Below are 20158 nucleotides of genomic sequence, written 5' to 3'. Positions count from 1 at the left end.
CAAATATTAATATTTTCTCAATTAGCTCATTAAGGACTTAGTCCATTAAGTTCTTTACTCAACTAGATAAATGACATGGAATAGTTTGGGCTTAATTCACAATCCAATCCCAATGGCCCAAAAGTGGGTCCAATAGGTCTAAGGCCCAACACTAATAATTAGGGTTTTCTAAACCCTAATTAGGGTTCCTCACCCAAACGTGGCCCAATAGGCCCAAATTAACCTCTAAGCCCATTAGGGTTTTGCTTGTGGGGAACCACCCACTACCACTTCGGGTAGTGGTGGTCTATGGCGGCTTACGGCGGCGACCACCACCTTACGGTGGTGGTTATTATTATTTTCATTAATAATCCAAGCTAATTACAATTACAAGTTTTACTCCAAAACTAACACACACACACACACTAACTAAGCTAACTACATACACAACCACACCATGGTGGCCGGCGGCGATGCTTGGTGGCAGCCACCACCTCACGGTGGTGGTGACTATGATCTTCAGCCACTACGACGGCAAGCTACCCCAAATATCGATCCAAAAGCACCCAAAACCCCACAACCACCCAAGATGGTGGCTAACCGTGGCAAGATGGCGGTAGAAGGTGTTGCTATTGGGTTTTCTTCATTTTTTCCTGTCCAAGAACATCCATACAATATTAAATCACGAATTAGACCTGCACACACACAGCCACCCTTCATGGTGGCTGGTGGCGGCAGAAGACAGTGACAGCCACCACCTTGAGGTGGTGGTGGGTTTTCCCAACCACAATGAGCAGCTTATATGTGGGAATCCCTAAGCATCCGACCACCTTTCAGGTGACCAACGTCGCCGGGAAATGACAAGTTTAGTGGTCAAACACCACCGGCAGCCATAGTGGCGCAGCCGACAACGCACACGCACAAACAGGACGAGGGAGAGAGAAGAGCGACGGAGAAATAGCCTTACCGGAATGTTCTTGGTCGCTGGCAACCTCGACTTCGCTTTCCACAACTCCACTCTGATCTCGGTGGTTTTCCTGATCGCTCACGGACCGCAGAAGCACCCACGAACCATGCTTCCCGATCTCGATCTCGGCATGCCTTCTTCGTCTTCACCGGCGACTGAACATGGTGGCAACTCCGATAATCCTTTAGTGGTGGCGAATAGGTGACGGCTGAGTAGATGGAGGGACGAGGTTTGAAGCTGGGGCTTCTCTTGGCGGCTGGAGAATATGTTGCACATTAGGGTTAGGTTGCCATCGTGTGAATGAGAGGAAAAATGGGATACGGGGTTAAACCCATGTCTCATTTCAAACTGGAATCCATATATCTACAATCAACCCCTCCTCACAAAATCTTCCTCAACTTTAATCCCACATTTACCCTTTAGTCCCTGATTTCATAATTTCATTTCATTCTAGGTACAACATTTAGCAATTACACCCTTGTTTCCATGTCTTCTCTTAAATTTAATCCTTAGTTTAATAAACATCCCCTTAGCCCTAAAATCTCTTCAATTTAAGTCCCGAACCTACACTTTTAACCCTCGACTTCTAATATTCTTCACAAATCATCCCTGGACTTACATTTATTAATTTATTTAAATAAACGGGGCGTTACAATACAAGTATGGATGATTTACACAATCAACACATATATTTAATTAGTCTCCTTTTGATCACTTAATTAATTCCAAATTAATTCTTGATCAATACTAATTAAATAATATTATTAATATATTAGAACTTATAACATTTTGATTTTTGCATAATTAGCCATATGTTTAGCATATATTTTTATTCATTTTTAGCTAACTATGTGCATAATGTGGACAAAAGGTACTTAATAATGCTTAAATTGTGTTTTCAGTTCAAAAGACATGCTTGGAAGCAGAAAGGAATAAGGAGAAGCGATTAGAGACCAAAGAATGAAGAAAAAGGAAAAACCTCACACCTACTCGGCGAGTCCACGCACCAACTCGGTGAGTCCATGAGAATGTTCCCGAAGAAAAGTCAAAAATCCTTGTCGTACACGGATTTAACACTTGTACTCGGCGAGTCCACGACCTACTCGCCGAGTAGCCCTTGGTTTCTGATAACTATAAATATGGGGTCTCAATCCGAATTAAAGACTTTTCTGGCTTCCTTGGAGATAGAGTTGTGATTGAAGAAACCATTGAAGACCTGAAGAACCCTAACCTTTGATCTTTTGAAGTTTCAAGGCGAATTAGGTTATATTTTCCACTTAATCTTAGGATTGAATGATGTTTAGCTTAATCAAATTCGTGTTTGAGCTTGTTTTCCTTGTAATCATGAGCTAAAGTTCGGATGGTTTCTGTTTAGGAAGAACCACATTACTCCTATGGTTTAATTATTACTTTTGTTAATTGTTTATTGGTGATGTTATTAAATTAAGTTTGTTAAAGAACCTTATGCATTAACCACAACTATCTTCTGTTAATTGGAAGACAATTAAGCTGCATTAACATCTCTTAGTTGTTAAGCTCATATGGTTATGTGACCACTTTATCATATGTCTAGGAATAATGAACATGAAACTAGAATTAATAAGAGAATGGGTAAATTAACGTGTGAGCTTGTTTGAGAAACCAACAAACAAGAGATTAATTGAAACACCCACTTGATTAACCAATTACAAATCTTATTTAATCCAAATAATTGAACTAGGGAATTAATTAGTTTAAACAATTGGCCACTGCTTGAATTGATTAATTGTCTAAGGGTTAGTATTAGTGAATATGAACCTAACCACTATAGTTGGTAACCAATAACAATTAATATATCACATTATTTTACAAATAACCATAGGAGTGAATTGGTTGGACCTAAATAGAAACTCTTAATCAAATTTGGTGAATTTTTACTTGTTTTAGCTTTTTGTTAAATCACTTGTTAGGTGATTTGTTTAAGTTTCTAGTCTTGTAAAACTAGAGAAAAACCTTTAATTTTATTACTTGCTTTGTTAAAATTAGTTGTTAGTTTAATTTTCGTTCCCTGAGTTCGACACTCTACTTATCCAACTATACCACTAAAAGACAGGTTCACTACCTTTGTGTGCTAAACTTATAATTTAAAAGTAGGATTAAAACCAATGCATTTTACACACATCAAGTTTTTGACGCCGTTGCGGGGGAACGGTTTAAAAATTAAATCTAATTCCTAAATTTATCAATCCTTTGTGTGAGTTTTCTTGCACAAAGTAAATTTTTTTAGTCATTCAGTAAGTAGGTTAGGTTTTAGAATTTATTAGTATTTTTTAGAATTTTTATCTTTAGTTTTAATTTTTTCAATAAAACAAGCTACTCCGAGTAGCCTGCTATTTGGTATTTTTTTTCGTTTAATTAAGTTGCATTTTTTGTTCTTTTTACGTGTTTTTTTTTCTTGTTTTATTGCAGGACTTTCATGATCAGAGGATCCAACACTCTGCTGGTACCTCCGCTTGAAGACCCGGAATCCGCATTGAGAAAGAACAAAGGCGAGGACGTGGAAAGCTCAAATACACCTAAGAAGTCACCTTTGTCGAACTTGAAGACTGTTTTTGGGAAGAAGAAGAGCAGAAAATCAGGAGCATCCAGCGCATCTTTAGCAAGCAAAGACCCGATCAAAGAAGACACCGAGGAGGAAGAAGAACCTACATACAGGCACGACTCCGATTCCGGCGACGAGTTAGCTCTTACCATGGCTAACATTGATGAAATTCCCATGGGGGAATGGAAGAAGAGTATCCGCGATGACACTGGCCCGGGACTTGTGCAACTCGCAATTCTTGCAGCTGCTACTTTTGAGCTCAAGGGTCACATCCTTGCTCAACTTAAGGAGATTCCCTTCATCGGCAAAGACCACGAAGATGCTTACAAACACTTGGATGAAGTCAATGATGTGGCTGATTACTTGAATGTTCCAAATGTGCCTCGGGAAACTCATCTACCTCGCATGCTTCCGGTTACTTTGAAGGGTGCTGCAAAGGATTGGCTTAAGTCACTACCCCTCGGATCGTTCACTACATGGGCCCAAATTAAAGAAGAATTCATTGATCAATTCTGCCCGCCATCCAAGATATCCAAGCTAAAGAAAGCCATTGCTAACTTTGAACAACAAGCAGGGGAGTCACTATATGAAGCTTGGGAGAGGTACAAGAGCTTGCTAAGGAATTGCCCACATCATGACCTCAATAGTCAATAAGAAGTCTCCATCTTTTGTGATGGAGTAAATGTTACCACAAGGCAATTACTTGACTCGCAAGGTCCACTCACGAAGAAGGCACCTCCAGTGATAAAGCAATTGATTGAAGAATTCTCTAAGCATTCTAGAGAATACCATAATCCAAGAAATGATGTGCCTAGGGGGGCCGCCTATGCAGCTTCAGAAGACTTGTCAGCGGTCATGGCTATGCTAAAAACCATGGATAGGAGGATGGACAAAATGGATCAAACGATACATGCTATTCAGGTGGGTTGTGAGAATTGCAATGGGCCTCATCTTACTAGAGACTACGACTTGGATGAAAATGGCAACAAGAAGGTGCAAGTTTGTTACTTAAGTGGGGACCGATACGATGAAGATTGGCGTAAACCAAAGAAAGAGTGGCTCCCTTATGATGAGTACAAGAAGGCTAAGGAGGAGAAGTACAAGCAAAAAGGGAGATGTTTTTACCAAAAGGAGGAGTCGGCACAAGAAAGAAAACCAATTTTGGAAGAGATGCTTACCAAATTTGTAGCTGCTTCAGAAAAGAGACATAATGATCATGATGCTGCAATCCAAGAAACAAGAACCATGCTTAGAAACCAGCAAGCATCTATCCATAACATTGAAACTCAGCTTGGGCAACTTGCTCAACAAATCAATCAAAGATCACCCGGCGAACTTCCTAGTAAAACCGAAAACAACCCACGAGGCGCGCACACAACATAGTCACAACGAGAAGTGGGAAGATAATTACTCCTCTGGTCCCCATTCAGAATGAAGCACCCAAAGACTTGCAAAAGGAGGATGCAGATAAACAAGATCAAAATAAAATTCTGCATGACACAGACTCTACTCATCGAGTCCGTAATATGGACTCGACGAGTCCACTACCAAATTTGAAAGAACAAGTTCCTGAAAAGCCCTTTCAGCCTCCAATGCCATATCCAGCCTGAGTTAAGAAAGAAAAGAAGGAAGAGGAGTACCAGAAGTTTCTCGACCACATTAAAGCTCTTCAAATCAACATACCCTTCATTGAAGCCGTCGCTCAAATGCCAAAATATGCAAAATTCATTAAGGAGCTTCTAACTAATAGAAGGAAGATGGAGGAGGTGAAAGAAGTAGTTCTTAATGAAAACTGCTTAGCTGCCATGTTAAACAAATTACCAAAGAAGAAAGGTGACCCGGGAAGCTTGACTTTGCCTTGCCAATTTGGCAACTTGGCCACCATCCATGCTTTGGCTGATTCAGGAGCAAGTTTGAACCTCATGCCCTATTCATTCTTCAAGAAATTAGATCTCCCAGAACCAAGGCCAATTCGCATGGCAATTCACTAGCAAACAAGACAGTCACATTTCCAAGAGGAATATGTGAAGACTTATTGGTCAAGGTGGACAAGTTTGTATTTCCCGCAGATTTTATAATTCTAGACATGGAAGCGGATCCTCGAGTCCCAATCATCCTTGTAAGACCTTTCCTCAACACGGCAAGTGCTATAGTGGACATGAGAGACTCGAAGCTTACTTTACGGGTAGGAGAAGATTCAGTCACTTTTGGGGTTGATCAAGCTATGAAGCATGCGAGGAATAGTGATGACATGGCATTCTCGATTGACATGTTTGATGAACTGATGGAGGAGTGCGATAATGAAGATTCCAACAACTCCACTATCTTTGATGAAGAATTTGATGCTGAAAAAAGACTTACTGAAGATCGAGAGGCTGCTGGAAGAAGCGGAGTATGAAGAAATAATAAAGCAATCTGATAGAGCTACTCGGCGAGTAGGGCCGATCTACTCGCCGAGTGCAAGTGAAGAAAAAATGGAATTCGTAAATTCAGCAGCTGACTCGCCGAGTCCCTCTCCTGCACTCGGCGACTACAACATGCAGAACTCAAAAACCGAGCTCAAAACGTTACCCAATCACTTGGAGTATGCTTTCCTTGAAGATGGCCATCAAAAGCCAGTTATAATAGCCTCTGACCTCTCCGAATCTGAAAAAGAAGAACTAGTTCAAGTATTGAAGAAGCGTAAACGGGCCATAGCATGGAGCATTATCGACATCAAGGGAATAAGTCCCTCTTATTGTTCCTACAAGATTAACCTGGAGGAAGGAGCAAAGCCGGTTGTACAGCACCAAAGAAGACTAAACCCAAACATGCAAGAAGTGGTCAAGAAGGAGGTAGTCAAACTCTTTGATGCGGGGATTATTTACTCTATTTCCGACAGTCCGTGGGTGAGTCCGGTCCAAGTGGTGCCCAAGAAAGGAGGAATGACGGTCATAACCAACGAGAAGAATGAGCTTATTCCGACACGAACGGTAACCGGTTGGAGAGTGTGCATCGATTATCAAAAGCTAAACGATGCCACTCGTAAAGACCATTTTCCCTTACCTTTTATTGATCAAATGTTAGAACGATTATCGGGCCATAGTTTCTATTGTTTCTTGGACGGCTTTTCGGGTTATTTCCAAATACCCATAGACCCCATGGACCAAGAAAAGAGCACTTTTACTTGCCCAAGTGGGACTTTTGCTTATTGACGCATGCCCTTTGGGTTATGCAATGCACCCGCGACATTTCAATGGTGCATGACAGCCATATTCCACGACATGGTGGAAAAATTTATGGAAGTCTTTATGGATGATTTTTATTTTTTTGGATCTTCCTTCCATGATTGTCTCACTAACCTTGATTTGATGCTTGCTAGGTGTGAAAAGACCGACTTAGTTCTTAATTGGGAGAAATGTCACTTTATGGTCAAGGAGGGTATAGTTCTAGGCCACAAGGTTTCCAAATCGGGAATTGAAGTGGATTAGGCAAAGATTGACACCATTGCCATATTACCTCCACCAACTAATGTGAAGGGAATGAGAAGTTTTCATGGACACGCGGGTTTTTACCGGCGTTTTATAAAAGATTTTTCTAAAATCACTAGACCTCTAACACATTTGCTGTTAAAAGATGCACCATTCAATTTTACTAAAGAGTGTTTAGAGGCGTTTGAATTCTTGAAAGAAAATTTGACTAATGCCCCGATCATTATTGCCCCAAATTGGGAGTTACCATTTGAAATAATGTGTGATGCTAGTGACTTTGCTTTAGGAGCTGTCCTTGGTCAAAGGGTTGATAAGCACTTTCGACCCATTTATTATGCAAGTAAAACTCTAAATCCGGCCCAAGAGAATTACACCACCATCGAAAAAGAATTATTAGCTGTGGTGTATGCCTTTGATAAATTCCGCCCTTATTTAGTTTTATCTAAAACAACTGTTTTTATTGACCACTCTGCTATCAAGTATTTGTTTGCTAAGCAGGATGCCAAGCCAAGATTGATACGATGAGTTCTACTTCTTCAAGAGTTTGACATCGAGATACGCGACAATAAGGGAATGGAGAATGTAGCAGCCTACCAATTATCAAGGCTTGAAAACCCGCATTTGCAAGATGATAGAGTTGGAGATGACTTCTCGGATGAATACATTATGGTGACCACGGGAGAAGAGCCATGGTTGGCGGACATAGCTAATTACTTAGCTAGCAAGTACATCCCAAACGATCTTACCCACCAACAAAAGAAGAAATTCTTTTCATAAATAAAATATTACTTTTGGTATGAGCCTTACCTTTTCCGAAGTTACGCGGACGGAATCATACGAAGATGTGTGTTCGGGAATGAAAGCCGACAAATCTTGGAGCATTGTCATAGCGGGCCCACCGGTGGACATCATGGAGCACACTACATTGCTAAGAAGATCTTTGATATTGGGTTTTATTGGCCCACAATTTTTAAAGATGCAGCTTAATTTGTCAAAGAATGTGATGCATGTCAAAGAGCGGGAAACATTTCATCCCGAAATGAAATGCCACAACAAAGTATTCAAGTGTGCGAGGTATTTGATGTTTGGGGGATTGATTTCATGGGACCATTTCCCATGTCAAAAGGCAACAAATAAATATTAGTGGCGGTGGATTATGTATCCAAATGGGTGGAGGCACAAACATTACCAACTAATGATGCTCGGGTGGAGGTGCGATTTTTGAAGAAGCTATTTTCAAGATTTGGAGTCCCAAAAGCTCTTATAAGTGACCGAGGCACTCATTTTGCCAATGATCAACTAGAAAAGGTGTTAAGGAAATATGGGGTAACTCATAAATTCTCTACATCTTACCATCCACAAACGAGTGGGCAAACTGAAGTGACCAATAGAGCCTTGAAGAGAATCTTGGAGAGACCGGTAGGGAGCAATCTGAAAGAGTGGTCGGACAAGCTAGATGATGCACCTTGGGCCTTCCGAACAACTTTCAAAACACCTATTGGTACTACACCATATAGGCTAGTTTATGGAAAGCAATGCCATTTACCGGTGGAAATCGAGCATCAAGCTTTTTGGGCTTTAAAAATGTGCAACTTCAACATAGCGGAGCTCAAGAACAAACGGTCGATGCAAATGAATGCTCTTGAGGAACTTAGACATGATGCTTATACTAGTTCTTTAATCTATAAAGAGAAAACCAAAAGTTGGCATGACAAGAGGATCAAGGGTAATAAAGAGTTTCATGAAGGGAAAAGGTGTTGCTTTTTAATCCAAGGCTAAAACTTTTTCCGGGCAAAATCAAGTCAAGATGGGATGGTCCTTTTCTAGTGAAGAAGGTGTTTCCACATGGTGCTACACAGTTATTATCAAAAGATGGTACCCTTTCAAGGTCAATGGACATAGAGTGAAAAGATATGAAGAAGGAGTCCCAAGGAATGAAGACATAGAAGAAGGGCTGCTACTGGAGGGAATGGCAGAAACGTAGCATGGGAGGAGTCCAAATAATGACTCCTTCAAAAGAAGCGCTTCCGGGAGGCAACCCGCGTTTAGAGTTTGCATTTCTTTTCCCTTTATTTTCTTTTTAATTTCTTAGGTTCTATTTTATTTTCATTCTTCCCCTGAAAATATGTTTTAAATGATTGCTTGAGGGCAAGCAATGCTTAGAGTGTGGGGTGGTGGTTTAAAAATAGAAAAATTAAGTTTTTTTTTTTCAATCTGCAAGACTTACTCGCCGAGTTTATACGTATACTCGGCGATTACATCTTTAAAAACCCAGAAAATCGTGAAAACGTGGATCTACTCGGCGAGTAGCACTTTTCTACTCGGCGAGTAGAAATTGTACACAGGTAGTTTACAATCTGTAAATAAGGGGGTTTTCACTCATTCTAAACATTACCCTCATACTCGCAGTGCATATCTCTTCTCAAGCCATTTCTTCAATTTTTGTTGAATCTCCATCTTTCAAGCATAAAGGTATGATCTTTACTCCTAATACTTGTTAAAGGTTAAAGCTTTATCAATTCTTATCCCTTATTTTGCCTAAAACTCGGATTTGGGGGTTTCCTTAAATTCTGGGGTTTTGATTTTCCTATGAATTAGGAGGTTTTAGACAAAATTTATTTTGGATTAGTCTTTTATGGACTTAGTACAGCAAACCCTTATGCAAAATTAAATGTTTTAACTGACTTATAATGGTCCGATAACAATCTAGTCCCGAGGTTCTTCCTACTTGCCGAGTAGTTCTTGAACTCGGCGAGTAGGGGCCTTGACAGATCTGTGTTGTTTAATTTTAATTGTTGGGTTTTGTTTGTTTGTGCTTTCTTGATGTTATTTTGTAGGAACCATGTCCAGAAGAGGTCAAACTTCACATGGGGGAAGCGAAGGAGACATCCCGTGGCTTTCTTTTCGCCAAATAACTTCTAAATCCTCACAGGCCCATGCTAAAAATAGACTGGAAGCTTTAAAGTAGAAGGATATCTACCTCCCTAATGCAATAAACTGGGACTGGTTGGGAAAGATCGAGTTGGAGGAGGAATTGACGCCATATTTGGTAAAGGCTTGTGATGTGGGGGATTCTACCATCATTTGTGATGGATGGTTACAATTGTTTAAGATCCAAGAGCCGTTTTTTGCGGAGTTGTGTCGGGAATTCTTCGCTACCATCTCATTCCGGGGTGGTAGTGAGTATTATAATCCCAATACTATTTCATTTTCACTCGGTGGGGAGCTGCGACAATACAGCATGGCGGAGCTTGCATGGAGGATTGGCATTTACGATCAAAGTGCCATGTTAAATGAAGATTTTGAAACCTTTTTCAGGCAGTGCCATAAATACCTCCCTGAAGAGGTTGTTGCTTCCACTTGGTGGAACACTATTGCCAATCGGGTATACATTCCATCTTCCGCGCAGGAAGGCCACATCCGTTCACCAGTTCATCGTCTTATTCACCGCCTTATTGCCAGCACAATCAACATGCGAAAGGAAGATGACAAAGTCCCGACACTTGATATCTTCTACCTTTGGAGCATCATTACTCCTGATGTCTTTTGCAACCTTCCCTAATGCTTGGCAAAATATCTCGCGGACGGGGCAATCAAAGAAAAAGTGACCTTTAAAATCAATGGAGGGATGTTCGTTACTAGGCTCGCGAGATCATACGGGATCTTGGATTTGCAAGAGGCGAGGGCACTAACCGTCATTTCTCCCCCTCCTTTCAACACTACTTTATATCGGAGGGCACGAATTGTTGAAAAGTTTGGAGATTCTTTTGCTATTCCACATGAGGACGAGGCGGTTAACCCCGAGGAGCCAGCGCAACGGGTGAGGCAAAGGAGCGAGAGGGCCCGAGAAGACCCACCGGTTATTCCGGTGGAGGATGAGAATGACGGGTGGAACCAAGTTAACTACTGAAGATACTTGGATGATATTGGGAGAGGCATCAATTACAATAATCAATCGTTTAAGTATCTCTTCCAATAAATGAATATCGCCCCGAGACCCGGGCCCGGTTATCCCTATATCATGAATTGGGATGAAAGGATGCGTAGGAACAATGAAGAAGGAGGTAGTGGTGCTGGAGGAGCTAACATGGATGAGGAAGATTGAAGATTGGTTTTTTTGTGTTTTTATTGTGTTTGGTTTTGGATTATTGTTGAACTTGGATGATTATGTTTTTATGACTTTTATTTGGTTGCTTTCACTCGTGGTTGCATTTTTTCAGTTTTGAAGGTTAGGATGCATTTCGAAGTCTTAAGGGTCAAGGTTCAAGTGAGGAATGTTTGAGAAGAGAGTGTGAAGTTTTTCCATTAAGGTTGAGTCCGTTAGAGTTGGGAGTGATAGAGTGTGTTATTACTGAAGTAATTAGAAGAAGAGTCACTGAATTACCCCAATTCAGCACCTCAATCGAGAAGTAAACAAGCAGGAAATCTTTCTAGACTCAGCGCCTACTCGCCGAGTGCACATAGCCTACTCGGCGAGTACATGGGCAATTACACGACATTACTGCAAGTTGGCAATATACTCGTCGAGTACATTATATACTCGTCGAGTCCATCAACATTTTTCGAATCCCTTAGTTGTTTTGGGCATATTTATTGCAGTCTTATCCATATTTTTCGTAAAGATTCATTACTGGAGGTTTCTAGGAGCTTTGTCCTATATATTTGAGTCATTTGCAAGTCTACCACACGCGACATGGCACCCAAGACATGGATGAGCTGTTCCCATGTCTAAAGTCATTCAAAGTTGGAGCTTAATTGAAGAAAATCACCTTCGCGACTGCTACCCCAGGGGAGTTTGTTCCAATTCTCTATATTTCATGTTTTTATTTTTCATGCATGTCGTGCAATGGGGACATTGCATGAATTAAGTGTGGGGTAGGGGGTTGGTTACATCTTAGCAAATTTAGAATCCAAATATCATAATTTAGGTCTATTTTTAAAAAAAATTCACTTTTGCATACCAAAAATGTTACTTAGGATTTAATTTAGAAAATTTTGGTAAAACTAATTAGGGATCATGTTAGAATTGTGTAGATGATTGCATGAAAACCCAAATGTTTAGTTGAGCCTATATACGTTCTAGTGCATTTATGGCTTCCTTATTCCAGTGAAATCATGGGACAAAAACACGACCTCGCTTAGTTTGAAGGATGCAATATGTTTAGCATCGTGTACCAGAAATGTATCCAGGAAAATTATTATCGCTAACCAATAAAGGTCGACGTTGAGCGCCCCTGCTTAAGCATGTAGGGTTTTGAGTGAAAAAAAGTGAGTTACATGTAAAAAAAAGTGAGAATTACAAGAAAAGTTTGAAGAATTTTTGGAGCATCAAAGTTAAATGTGAAGTTAAAAGATCGAAAATTCTGAAGAAATTCAAAAGTTGAAGATACCAAAAATCAAACAACAAGGTGGTGAATTCAAAGAAATTAAAGATCAAATGTTAAAGAAGTGAAGAATTCCAAAGAGCTCCAATGTGGTATCATAAATTGTAATTGTCTAGATTATGTATGCTTGGGTTGCTCAACCAAAAATACCTTGAGGTTAAGAGGTTTTCTGAGGATGGATTCGGAGGGATGCATAAAATGAGCATTGTTCGGAAAAAGTGGGCAAATGTTTTTGAGGATTGTGAGTATTTGGAGTATAGGGGTTATTAGGAGAATTTTAGAAACAAATGCATGCGTTGCGGTCTTGACATAATGGTTGGGTTCGATTGGAGTTGTCCTACGTGATTCTAATGTGCTAAAATTCAGTTTTGCGTGGGGGAAAGCAAATGTCAAGTGTGGGGTATTTTGATATTTGCATAACTAGCCATATGTTTAGCATATATTTTTATTCATTTTTAGCTAATTATGTGCATAATGTGGACAAAAGGTACTTAATAATGCTTAAATTGTGTTTTCAGTCCAAAAGACATGCTTGGAAACAGAAAGGAATAAGGAGAAGCGATTAGAGACCAAAGAATGAAGAAAAAGGAAAAAACTCACACCTACTCGGCGAGTCCACGCACCAACTGGCGAGTCCATGAGAATGTTCCCGAAGAAAAGTCAAAAATCCTTGCCGTACACGGATTTCACACTTATACTCAGCGAGTCCACGACCTACTCGCCGAGTAGCCCCTGTTTTGTGATAACTATAAATATGGGGTGTCAATCCGAATTAAAGACTTTTCTGGCTTCCTTGGAGATAGGGTTCCGATTGAAGAAACCTTTGAAGACCTGAAGAACCCTAATCTTTGATCTTTTGAAGTTTCAAGGTGAATTAGGTTATATTTTCCACTTAATCTTAGGATTGAATGATGTTTAGCATAATCAAATTTGTGTTTGTGCTTGTTTTCCTTGTAATCATGAGCTAAAGTTCGGATGGTTTCTGTTTAAGAAGAACCACATTACTCCTATGGTTTAATTATTACTTTTGTTAATTGTTTATTGGTGATGTTATTAAATTAAGTTTGTTAAAGAACCTTATGCATTAACCACAACTATTTTCTGTTAATTGGAAGACAATTAAGCTGCATTAACATCTCTTAGTTGTTAAGCTCATATAGTAATGTGACCACTTTATCATATGTCTAGGAATAATGAACATGAAACAAGAATTAATAAGAGAATGGGTAAATTAATGTGTGAGCTTGTTTGAGAAACCAACAAACAAGAGGTTAATTGAAACACCCACTTGATTAACCCATTACAAATCTTATTTAATCCAAATAATTGAACTAGGGAATTAATTAGTTTAAACAATTGGCCACTGCTTGAATTGATTAATTGTCTAAGGGTTAGTATTAGTGAATATGAACCTAACCACTATAGTTGGTAACCAATAACAATTAATGTATCACATTATTATACAAATAACCATAGGAGTGAATTGGTTGGACCTAAACAAAAACTCTTAATCAAATTTGGTGAATTTTTACTTGTTTTAGCTTTTAGTTAAATCACTTGTTAGGTGGTTTGTTTAAGTTTCTAGTCTTGTAAAACTAGAGAAAACCTTTACTTTTATTACTTGCTTAGTTAAAATTAGTTGTTAGTTTAATTTTTGTTCCTTGAGTTCGACACTCTACTTATCCAACTATACCACTAAAAGACAGGTTCACTTCCTTTGTATGCTAAACTTATAATTTATAAGTAGGATTAAAACCAGTGCATTTTACACACATCAATATTAATAAACCTTAAGTATTATTTCTCTCATTTTAGTCTATTCAAATGCATGATGCCATGCAACCCAAATGGACCATGCCAAGTCGGGTCAAGTACATACCAATTATAGTTATGGACTTAGACACTAATCTAACAGTCTCCCACTTGGATAAGTCTAAAACTATTATTGCGTATGACTTCAAAACCGGACTAGCAATCATAGCTCTTGAAAGCTGTTGCCGTACTATGAACAAATCAAAGACACGTCCATTAGATAAGGGATCACATATTCCTCCTTTCTAGATATCATATGGACTGAGACATGGATTATAATCATTTTCTCTGTCCATCTGTTGTTTCCCGATTTCCGATTTATGACGACCGACTAATTGAACAAATCAAATCAGTCCAGGCTTGGCCAAGCACTTCGGGGTGTCATCACTAAATCATCGAGGGGACCACAAATATCACTTTTATCCCTTCAAGGGTAAAAGGAATGGATAAACTTCAACTCATATGTTTGTTCTACTACTTGTTGAATCATACACAAAGGCACGTTTTACAGCATCGAGTTACCAATGCGTTTTCGTATAATCAATGTATAACCAACTCATATGCAACAACTCATATCTCTAGGTTTGAAGAATAAAAGATATTATCATCTTATGATCACTCGTGATAAAATCCATGAAGTGAGTCACATGAGCATGGGTTTAATCCAATACTCTGAACTTATGAGCACTCATGAATGTTGCAGCAACTCTTACTATGCCCACTACCTTGGACATCTACAAACCAGCTTCATGACAGTCTTGCCTTAATACCTACTTCCAACGTATTATCGACCGTGGATGGTTTGAACAACTTAGTCATTTAGAAAGAATGAATTAGTTATTCTGGAAGTCAAAACATACAAAGTGAAACACAAAAATAATCGAATCCAATATGGTCTCAGAGCTTACAAATATAAATAAAACAACTTTATTTATCACCATATTGATTACATATTATTCATTGCATACTGTTTCAAATTATCAACTTTATACTTGAATTAAAACGATAGTTGTCCCATGATCCAAGCATGTACACTATGTTTTCTAAACACTAGTCATGCCATATACCAAGTATGCACACTATGTTTTTCCAAAAATTAGTTATGTCATACACCAAGTATGCACACTAAGTTTGTTTATGATCTTTACTTTGTGAAATAGATCGATTGAACATAATTCCAATGATTCTCATTTCACAATCCCAAATCGTTACCTCAAATGCAACAATTCCAAATTCCTGCCATTTACCGAAATCTGTTAGATTTTAAACTTATGTGCATTGATCCTCTTGTCATGATTATGCACGAAGTCAAAAAGACTTGTCAATAGACATTACAGAGTATTCCAATGGAGATCAACTCCATGGAAATGAAGTCTCATGTTAAAAGTACATTGCTTTGAACATCCTTCTTGCATTAAGTTTTCTAATCTTACACAGAGTGAATAACTTCCACCTATGAGAATATTTCCATATTCCAATTTTGACTATCACTTCTGAACAAGAGGTACCACTTTTCAAAATATGTCAATATGATCCTCTCCAACAATTTACACTATACTTCCAATTGTCCCTGAGCAACCAATCTTTGGTAAACCTTAGATTGTCCTCGACAATTGCTTAATCATTTTAGTCATATCCAGTTCTAGTACTTTTCCCTCTTAATGCTCTAGGCATTTGGAAAAATTTAGGACAAATGAATATTATAGCACATGAAATCGATCCTATATCTGAAGCATATGGGACATGATTCATGATGTCTCACATAAAGACATGATACTAGACCAATCCTTTTGCTATAATATTTCTATTTCTATTTGCCAAGTTCTCATAATTCAAATTATGAAAAGGGATGTCGTAATCATAATCAAATTTTAGAACACAAATATTGTTCCCATATATAGAATTTCCTTATGTTGAACCATTCCAACATAACATTCATATATATACTTGACAAAATTTGATTAAAATCTCATGATCTAAGCTTTTAGATTTGAAATAAAGTACAATTTCCTCTACGTTAATTATAGCACAACAACTTTTCCCAATTGAACTTTTATTTTCTATAATTAACATTGCCAACTTGCAACACTTATCATAATCATCATGCTCAGCACTTATGGTCCCACTAGTTTTGACATGTACTCAGAAATCAGCTGGACTTCTAGAAATCAATGCTTTATTGACTTTCTTACCAAAGTTTAGATTTCTGATACGAGATGCTATGATAAAATTTTATCGAAAACATACACCTTTCCTTAGATAGCACACCTGTGTGTCTAAACAATTTCAAAACTATGAAAAGGGATGCCATAATCATAGTCTCAATTGTTTATACCTTTTCCATTCCTCACAAGTCCATGTTAGTGTGTCGGTTAACCACACACACGCTCCACTAACGACTTTAAGAATGCAAATATCACAATTGCTATCTACTTAAAATCTACTTAGTGAAAGCGTTTCCTCACCATCACTTTCATGAATCAGAGAGAAAAGCTTATGACACTTAGATTTTATGGTATATGTGTTCCTTTCCATGTGAAGTTTGTCAAAACCATTATCACAAGACAAGGTTAGTGACAATTCCAAATTCATATGGACTGAACTTGTACAATCTTATCTTCTTGCCACCTGGCAGCACACACTACTAGAAAAACAGCCTTTTACGACACTCATTGCGCGTCGTAAAAGGCTCAGACGACGCGCAAATGCGCGTCAAGGAAGGTGCTGTCATAAAGAGAGACGACGCACATTTACGACGCTCATTTACGACGCACAATTACGTCACGCGTTTACGACACGCAATGCGTATCAAGGAAGGCCCTGTCATAAAGGAAGACGACACGCATTTGCGTGTCGTAACCTTAGGACGCGCGTGTTAATGACACACAATGCGTATCAAGAAAGCCCCTATCAAGAAAGGCCATGTCATAAATGAAGATGACACACATTTTTGCGTATCATAATTTTAAATGTTTTAAAAAAAATATTATTTTATTGATTTACTAAGTTTCAAATTAAATAATACATTAAAAATCTCATAATACAAAATAAAATACCATAAATAACAAAGATAATTCATTTCACTAATATGTCAAATAAAAATAATTATTGAGTAATTGTAATAAAAGAAATGAACTCAAGAGAAGTAGAATTTATATACAATTGCATTATCTAGCTTACTATGTGCCAATTAACAACTCTCTATGTGTTTGCTTTTGCTTGAGTCTTGTTTCCTCCAAAGCTTCTAGCCATGCCAAAGTATGAGTCTTGCTTTTGCTTGAGTCTTGTTCATGTCCAAATCAAGTAAAACATTGCTAGCTTATATTCATCAAGTCCTTGCCTTGAAGTCTTAGATAGATGCTTAATTGTAATATCCAATCCTTCTAGCAGGCCATAGAGATCAACCTGCCAAAATAGTACACCAAATTAATCAGAAGGTTAGATGCTACCTATAAGACAATCCAAAAACACAGTAAATCCATGGACTTACCGTGGATCAATAATTACATACACCAAAGTAATGAAAACAGATGTTTGTTGGCCACACAAGACACATAACAAATGTAGCAGAAATGACACATACCTTCCTGGAACTGAATTGAAGTCACCACAGACTAACATTGGAATATCTGCACTTGCAACTATCTTTTCCAATCCTTTTAACAGTGTGTGGACCTTCAATTTTCACATTTATATAGTTTTTAAGTTATTAAACAAGAAGAAAAAGTGTATATATACAAACAACAAGAGATACTTATCTTCTTTGTTGTCATTTCTCTTTGACAAAATCTACACTAAAAGAAATGTTCCCATGTATGTTAATGTCAAAATTCCTATGAGGGCAAAATGGTCATAATAATTCGGAACAATCCGGAAGAGTATTTTTGTCCGAGTGGAAAGTGAATCTTGATTTTATACACACACACACACACACACACATATATATATATATATATATATATATATATATATATATATATATATATATATATATATATATATATATAGACACACACACACACACATAACACAACACAATATCAATGTATGTCAGTGTGTGTGCTAATAACCGAGAAGCTAAAGAGCTTCCTAACATGGAAGATAACAAGAAAGTAGCAAAAATGAAACCATGTGGAATGTCTTCACCATTTGGGCTTAAAGCAAGTGTCTGTAGAAACACAAAAGTGTACATTGAACCCTCGAATAAAGATTGTATTGCACCCAATAATGCTATCTTTTCATCTATTTTTACACACAAAAAAAGAAACTATTAGGTCCAAATTTAGAAGGTAGAATGATATGTATGCATAATTACAACATTGCCACTTTGGATTCTTCATGCTTCTCTTGTATATGTATGAGAGAGAGAGAGACCTGATGCAATTGCAACATCAGCACCCTTGAATTGGGTCTTTAGATCTTTGCTTTCTGATGAGTCACCATAATTTTCAGTCCATGATGATATGATGATGGCCATTCCAATGGCAAGAAAGATTGAAGCTGCATCAAATGGAGCAACAAGTCCCATGGCCAATGAACCAACTAAAAGATTTCCAAATAAACCAGCTAAAATGGCAACCAGTCCATTCCCAAGAAATATTGCCCTGGAGAATGTAACTGATAGCCATTGTTGCTCAAAACCTCTCTACAGATGCATCAAAACAAGAGCATTAGAACCATACACAATATAAAGGGTGTATTTAAAAATGTAATATTATATCTCACCTTGTTGTGTTCAGCAACAAGCCATGATTCGAAGGCTAAAAAGAGGAGAGAGGTGGCAATCCCTCCCAATATATGCCCCACCATTAGAATTTTACCTCAAATTTAGCTCATCTTTCCTCATCTTTAAGTTTAGCTCAGAACCAATATGTCGCAAGACACGAGTCCTAATTTTTATACCAAATTAATTCCAAATCAAATAAATTAATTTGATCAGAATGTTAAAGAAGTACAAAAAATGAAGCTGAAATTAATAAAATTGATTATATATACTATTATTTATACTTACAAGAGCCTTCCAAAAGCATCAATTATGTGGTTCCCACGTCCACCACCACCACCATTGTTAATGGAACCCATGATTGATAGAGGTTACTTCTCTAAATTTGATGAGTAGAGAGTTGGAAGGGTAATGTCAGTGCATCCCATCTACTTCAGTAGCAGGGTACGAGGTTGCACCCTGTGAACTCAGGGATGGGGTCTGCAAGTCCAGTAAAGCTAACGCCACCCAGAGGCATATAGAAGTCAAGCAAAAACATTTAAAATTTCATATATATGTAGGTTGTACTAAATTTAAGGAAAATTAATCACAATGCATGATACTTATAACTCCAACTAAAAGTATCCAATTAATGGGTTACTATTTTTGATCTCATAAAGTAGGCTATTTTTTTTAGCTTTTTCCCTAGTTGAAAATTGAAAAGTTTGATTCAAGTGACAACATGCTATGAAAATAACAATCAAAAGAAGTAACAGATGAGCCAATAACTCACTTAGAACCATGAAGAACAACAATCAAACGGAGTAACAGGGAAAGATTCCATTCAAAATCGTGCTAGACTAAGAAAAATGATAAAGAAACAAGCAAATTGAGAATAATCATGCGCTTACAGGTACTAAAATCCATGCAATTCCAACTTTTGACAAAAAATACCTAAAATTCCCTTTCCTGTTTTGGCCTTCCTTACATGTGTGAACTTTAATGGAATGGGGGTTAAGCACAACATGAACTTCTACTGAATCTAGTGTTATGTATTTTACATGGCATGTTACTTTCTTAATTAGATGATGCCAATTAAAGAAATATATACCTGATGAAAGTTAAGGTTGGATTGTTGATCAAGAAAATTGTGGTTTTGGATTTGGTTTTAATTGAATGATGAGGCCTCCAAACCGATCTCCAAGCCCTCTATCAGCCGAAGTGTATAAACTTGACACACTTCTTTCCTGACTTGAAAGAATC

At 38.0% G+C, this 20158-nt stretch overlaps 1 protein-coding gene and 1 non-coding gene across 2 annotated transcripts; both read right to left on the bottom strand.

Moving 5' to 3' along the window:
* Positions 1-4061: 4061 nt before the first annotated feature.
* LOC145071582 (small nucleolar RNA R71) lies at positions 4062-4168 on the bottom strand. The gene has a single exon (XR_013690588.1). It is a non-coding gene; the product is annotated as a small nucleolar RNA R71 (small nucleolar RNA).
* Positions 4169-17638: 13470 nt separating this feature from the next.
* Positions 17639-19275, bottom strand: LOC145067647 (uncharacterized). Its single transcript, XM_079014737.1, has 7 exons — positions 19205-19275; positions 19149-19159; positions 18919-19013; positions 18568-18838; positions 18218-18435; positions 17777-17868; positions 17639-17642 (listed from the first exon to the last, which is right to left on the bottom strand). Exons 1-7 carry the CDS (start codon positions 19273-19275, stop codon positions 17639-17641), a joined length of 762 nt encoding a protein of 253 aa, XP_078870863.1.
* Between the last annotated feature and the right edge of the window lie 883 nt (positions 19276-20158).

The sequence above is a fragment of the Lactuca serriola genome, chromosome 8, assembly GCF_051521515.1.
Source record: "Lactuca serriola cultivar US96UC23 chromosome 8, Lser_US96UC23_V15, whole genome shotgun sequence".
Classification (NCBI taxonomy): domain Eukaryota; kingdom Viridiplantae; phylum Streptophyta; class Magnoliopsida; order Asterales; family Asteraceae; genus Lactuca; species Lactuca serriola.
The sequence above is the reverse complement of the archived record's forward strand: the minus strand, read 5'-3'. Positions and strand labels throughout refer to the sequence as shown.

Excerpts from the sequence above, each read along its gene's own strand:
- LOC145067647 (XM_079014737.1), bottom strand. The coding sequence starts at position 19,275 with ATGGGTTCCATTAACAATGGTGGTGGTGGTGGACGTGGGAACCACATA. Across the intron at positions 18,839-18,918 it reads TTGTTGCTGAACACAACAAG|AGAGGTTTTGAGCAACAATG; the intron begins GTGAGATATAAT and ends ATGCATCTGTAG. Across the intron at positions 18,436-18,567 it reads TGATGTTGCAATTGCATCAG|ATGAAAAGATAGCATTATTG; the intron begins GTCTCTCTCTCT and ends GTGTAAAAATAG.